Source organism: Ascaphus truei, chromosome 4, assembly GCF_040206685.1.
Source record: "Ascaphus truei isolate aAscTru1 chromosome 4, aAscTru1.hap1, whole genome shotgun sequence".
In the NCBI taxonomy this organism is placed as follows: Eukaryota; Metazoa; Chordata; class Amphibia; order Anura; family Ascaphidae; genus Ascaphus; species Ascaphus truei.
In genome coordinates, this window is record NC_134486.1 from 85,211,635 (window position 1) to 85,217,634 (window position 6,000).

The following is a 6,000-nucleotide window of genomic DNA, read 5'->3' on the forward strand; positions in this document are numbered from 1 at the left end:
ACTGTCATACAGCCAGATACATCATCACAGGTAGTAGTCAAAATGCCAAGCCCTTGGCCACCGTGCACAGATCCTACCTGAAAGGTTTGCTACAACCAGGAACAATTTCAGTGCAATACAAAGGCGATCAAATATAGCACAAAACAACAACAACAAAAGGTTCACTTACCTCCTGCAAATGAAGACATTTTAATTTTTTTATAACGCTCTGGCACGATTATGGTTTTTACAAAACAAAAACTGCTGGCACTTCTGTGTAATTGCAATCAGCGAGGAAGTGTCATCAATTAAGCGGGCACTGAATCAGCTTCCAAAGTGTAAGACAGGGGAATAGATTCCTGTGAGGAGGGGGGGGGGTGTTTCCGCACCCGGGGGGGGGGGGGTAGGGAGCTGGGGATAGTATTCGCTTGAAACGCAGGAGCGGCACTGGCACCTATACTGGGTGCCTCTCCACGCACAAGTAAAACCTCTTCAGATCAGCCGGAGCGGGGTGAGAACTCTATATTTACATTTCATCAATGGGGCTGGGCGTGCCTGATAGCATGTGACAGCCCCCTACCCAGAGGCAGCCAAGTCCTGTACCGCACGCATTGCTGCTGCTGCTGCTCCTCCCCCTTCCCTGCCTGCCTGCCCCGGTGATTAACCTGTTCAGTGCACAAGCAGCGCGCTGCTCGGCAGGCTGCTCCTGCAGTGTCAGGGTCCAGAGACCTCCCAAACACACAGCTCAGCTACTGGGAAAAAACACACACACACAGCAACGTCAATGATCCAGCAGATATGCATAAATACTGCACAGGGTCAGGTTAGAAGGGTCCCCTTCATTTCTCTGCTCGCATCCATCTACTGCAAGGTTGGAAATAAAACAGGGTGGTGGGGTTTTTTTTCCCCCTACCCTCACTGGATAATCTTTGGATTGTAAACTTTTCTGGGCAGGGTTTACCTTTGCCTTACTGTATATCAGTTACCTGCTGCACTCATCCTCATTGTCAAACAATGTTGGCGCTATATAAATTAAATGATATATAACCCCCCCCCCGGGTATGCAAACACAGAGCGCATCATCAGGATGGTATTCATGCTCCTCCCTCTGTTAAATCCACCCCCAATGTCTGATACCCACTCTCAGAATCAGCCAACCAGTGTCACACACATGCTTGATCAAGTCTGTGCATCCAGTCAGCAAGCTGACAGCAACCAGCTGGGATGTGTTGCTGTGTATTGTACATTGGCCAAAGCTTTATTAAAAGATGGTTGTGCTTGCTTCTATTTAGCAAAAGGGGTTAAGATATTTTAATCCCATTTTCAAAAAACGTGTCTTCTATATATTTTTAACAATAAAAAGGTGAGAATGGTACATTTATATGATTGGAAGCATTGTATGCTGCGTGATTATGGGGAAAGACAGGTGCAAGTGTGCTCATAAGTGGTATTTCTGTTTGCTATTTATAAGATGTGAACGTATCAATTACAGAAAAAAAGTATGATACTGAGGAAATTCCCTCTTCCTGTACTACTACTCTTTGGTCAGATTTTGACTATTCAACCTGCTAACCATTTTTATTGGGGGTTACTTAAATTAATTTGTGATCACGACTGGGCATACCCTTACATTGAAGCTATTACTAGAATTTGGATGCACTGTATGGTTTTCTGGACCCTTTGGCTGTTATATATATTTGCAGAAGTGAATTTAGTCATAAAAATCTAACAAAATACTAATTCTGGCTTTGTAAGAAAAAAAAAATTGCATCAATATTGCCCCAAATCAGAAAACGATGGAGGGAATTAACAGTAAAGAATTATACCAGGATGAAAAGGCGAGCTGAAGTCCAAGCCCTCAAAGCAAAATAGGATCAGTAATATGCCAATGCACCAATTGTTATGCTTATTGTTTGAAAGTGATCTTTGATTTTTTTTGGGGGGGGGGAAACTTAGTGATACCCTCAACTTAATAACCGTTCCGGCAATAGGGATCACCTTATGACTTTGAAACGACTCCACGCAATACTCTGAGGCTAGAATATCTGGTGGCAGTTTTAAAGTGCTGTTTTATTTCAGGAAGACTTGGCAGGCTGGATATCATGTCAGCCTGATCTCTAGCTCTTGGCATGCTCACATCAGTAGCCTGCAGCAATGACACCATGCCCTGACCTTGACTTTCTGGGAGCTGTGACTACAGCCAGCCTGGATCACATGCAATGATGGTGACGGTTTAACCCCCTCTATATATATGTATAGCTTTATTCATGTAGTGCCCACAGTGTACTTGGCGCTCTACAAAAGAAACAGTACAAGAAATGATAATACAATAAGTGCAACAAACAAAATCAGACAATATGCTGGTGGGTAACAGCTCCACCCAATCCTCCTCCCCATGCTGGCTTGGGTTTCTCTGGAACCAGTTAGTTTACAAAGCAGAAAATATTCTGGACACATGGGGGTAGGGAAACCCCCATTAAGGTATCTATAGAATGGATCGACTGAACCAAAATGCCCTTACAGGGGACAGACCATGTATTTTCTTCTGTGACACATATTCACCTAAGTAATCTTCTCAGACATATAAACATGTGAAACCACACCCGTTACAGGTGTACAGCAGCATCATGTTATATAGTTTGTGTGTGTGTGTGTGTGTGTGTGTGTGTGTGTGTGTGTGTGTGTGTGTGTGTGTGTGTGTGTGTGTGTGTGTGTGTGTGTGTGTGTGTGTGTGTGTGTGTGTGTGTGTGTGTGTGTGTACACACACATATATAAATATATGTATAGTATACAAACTAATATGTATACAGTGCATATATCTTTATATAACCATAGGCAACCCTGCTATAGGTATACAGCAGTAAATATGTATATAGCAAGTGCGTGCATATTCATATATATGCTGCATATATAGCAAGCAGTGTGTGTTTATTTGATCACAGGCCCTCACACTGCAGGTGCACAGCAGTGACCATATGTAAAAAAAAAAGAAACAGCTGCATGCACATTCATGTATATGTTTCCATGTAACCACAGGCCCCGTGCTACAGCAGCTCCATGCTACACATGCAGCGGGGTTTCCAGCCCACTGATACGCACCTTGTGAGTGGGACGCCCTGGGCTCAATGTCTGGGTCACTTCCGACAGCAGCTGTCTTTTCAGTGCCATCCAATCCAAAGCGAAGAACCCAGCACTCCCCTCCGCTCCGGCCAATGAGAATCCGCCAGAGAGGAGGGGCTTCCCGCTCTCGCCGGGGTTGGAGGGTTAGCGGCAGGGCAGTGCCTGCGGGTGACGTCACACGAAGGGAGAGCGGCCCTGGGAGATAAGGGGAATGGTTAGTTCTGCCTGTGACGCAATGGGAGGGATCCCCATACATAACCCTTTCAGTGCTTTTAACTTTAAATGCAATTGAGAGCTCTAAATAATATAATATTTCTATTTTTAGAACTAAAATATAGTATGTGTTATTGTGCATGTGCAAATCTGTGTATATCATGTGCATATTATTGTAAATATCAGGGTGCCTGTGTTTTGAATGTGTGTAGCAATGCATTTGTGTGTGTCAATATCTACTACTTTATGTGCCCATTTGTGTATTCGTGTATGGTAGTAATAATACTGGTAGGGCAGCTGAATAGCATCAGGTGCTGGCATTAGAGATCAGATTTATTTATTTTTATTTATAAAAAATATTTTACTAGGAAGTAATATATTGAGCGTTACCTCTCGTTTTCAAGTATGTCCTGGGCACAGAGTTAAGACAAATAATACCTGGTCAGAAATACAGTTACATAATGAGCAGGGTATACATTATATACAAGACATTGCATGCACAGTTAAAGATAATATATATTATGGGCGTATGAAACAGTTACAGACCTGATTAAAATGATACCATTAACCTCCATGTGTACTGCAAAACACAATGGCCCATATGAAACCAAGGCAAAAGTGGTGCAATTCTTGGGGGGAAGTGCATCAGAGGTATCAAAGAAAAAATCCCATTGGGATATTTTTTGTTGACCCACTTGGAGCAATATTTTTGCCCCAAAGGTGCATCACTTTATACATACAGTATGCCTCTATGGGTGATATATATATATATATATATATATATATATATATATATATATATATATATATATATATATATATATATATATATATATATATATATATATATATATATATATATATATATATATATATATATATATATATATATATATATATATATATATATATCAAATTCTGTTGGCTACAAAACTGGAGCGGAAAAAAAAAATCTACATTTGTATTAAACCAAAAAATCCAATTACTTCCAATAAGCCTTTTTTTCTTTGGTAAATCAGGTGCAGTTTTGTGTCCCAGCATCTTTGATACCTATCCCCAATGTTGCAGTGAAGAGCTTAGACATTGTATTTCCGAAGTATGTGCCCTTTTGGAAACCCCTGACAGACTTATCTAACCAGCATGTTTTAGTGTGAACAAGTCCAGCAGTTTCAGATTGTAAGCAATGCTTTCAGTGGGAACACGTCCAGCAGTTTCAGATTTTAAGCAATGCTTTTAGTGTGAACACGTCCAGCAGTTTCAGATTGTAAGCAATGCTACAATAACATATTTTTGTTATTGGGAATATTTAGGGCGTTCACGTTAATAGGGAACTGCACAGCAAACTCACAGTAATGGCAGTTTTCCCAGGTTTATAGGGGGAGGCGGTATTCAAAGACTGTCCTCCCATGATCACAAACTTGTGGTATACAATGAGAGGTCGCACACTCCAAGAATACATTTAATGTACTACAGGAACAGTAGTTGTTCTATCTACTACACCTGTATGTATGTGTAACAGGGCTGGTCCCAGTTGCCTCTCTGCCCTTGTTACGTAAGTCCTGATAGCGCTACAGGCTGTGACAAGCTATTCCAAGGGGCATTTGACCCCCCTCATGCTACTCTCTGAGTGACAGAAGAGGCGGTGACCTGGTATTTGTGTACAGCCAATAGTGGTACAGACACTAGGCCCTCCCCTTCCAGAGCTCAGAGAGGAAGTGCCAAATTGATAGTTAGTCTGGGAGTTCTGGTCTGGAGGTTGGAGAGACTGGAAGGGCTGTGAGTCTCTCCCATCAGGGATGAGCGTGCCCCCCAGCCCCATCGGGGGCTGGGAGACCATCTAAATTAGACAGAGACCTCCGTCCTTCAACATCCAGAGGTCTGGAGTCTGCTGTTATCTACTTGCATACGCTGTGTAACATCTGCAGTGACTGCTGAATAAAGCCCTTTAGTTTTATATATCCCTGCCTGGGTCTGCAGTAATTGGGCACGGGTATGGGAGATTATGCTTCAGTGGAATTACTCTGGGATTCCTGGAGCCCACTGAAGCTGGGGGCGCTGTTCACCATGAGAAGACTCTGATAACATCCAAAGCCTGTCCCCAGACCAACGTGAACATCTCATCTCTCCTGACCCTCACAGGTATGCCAGCACCACACCATCCTAGTAGCAGCCATAACATCTCCCAGAGGGGGGAGGGAAGCAGTGATACAATTGGAGCCGCTGCTGAGATGAGGGGCAGGCTTTCAGGGACTTTGCAGCAGCACAGCAGCAACAATGCAGCAGGGAGATTTCTGCGTGGGCAGAAGTCAAAGAAAGGCCGGGGCCAGGGCTCCTGATGGTATGTGCGAGGGATCCTAGGGCACCCATGCACAGCAAATAGGGGCAACCCCCCGATGCGATGTTTCCAGGGAGCGCTGTTACCCTATCCATTATCCCTCCTTTAAAAGGTTAGGAAGTTGGGGCCAAGGGGACTTGCATGGTGCTGAAGAACCCTTGGGCCCCATTACTAAGAAAATAGCATGACGTCCTGTGCTGTGGGTGGGGCGCCCAGGATCAGTGTCTCTGGGAGCGTGACCCCCACGTGTCTATTTCATATAGAGGTGACCCCACGATGGGATGGTTCCGGGGAGTCCTGTTACTCTATTCCCTTTCATCCTTTTAAAAGAGGTGAAAAGTTGGGGCCAGGGG

At 43.7% G+C, this 6,000-nt stretch overlaps 1 protein-coding gene across 2 annotated transcripts in view; it reads right to left on the reverse strand.

Annotated features, from left to right (window-relative positions):
- Positions 1-3,211, reverse strand: part of UGP2 (UDP-glucose pyrophosphorylase 2) — a 73,737-nt gene extending 70,526 nt beyond the window's left edge. The window contains exon 1 of one of the 2 annotated variants that reach the window (XM_075596136.1): positions 3,079-3,211. Coding sequence is in view for 1 of the 2 variants with exons in the window: in XM_075596135.1 (XP_075452250.1) it covers positions 170-188 (19 nt within the window). In the remaining variant the exon portion in view is untranslated. Of the gene's footprint in view, positions 1-169; positions 494-3,078 lie in introns of those variants that run through there. The other variant, XM_075596135.1, reaches the window with a different exon arrangement.
- Positions 3,212-6,000: the final 2,789 nt, after the last annotated feature.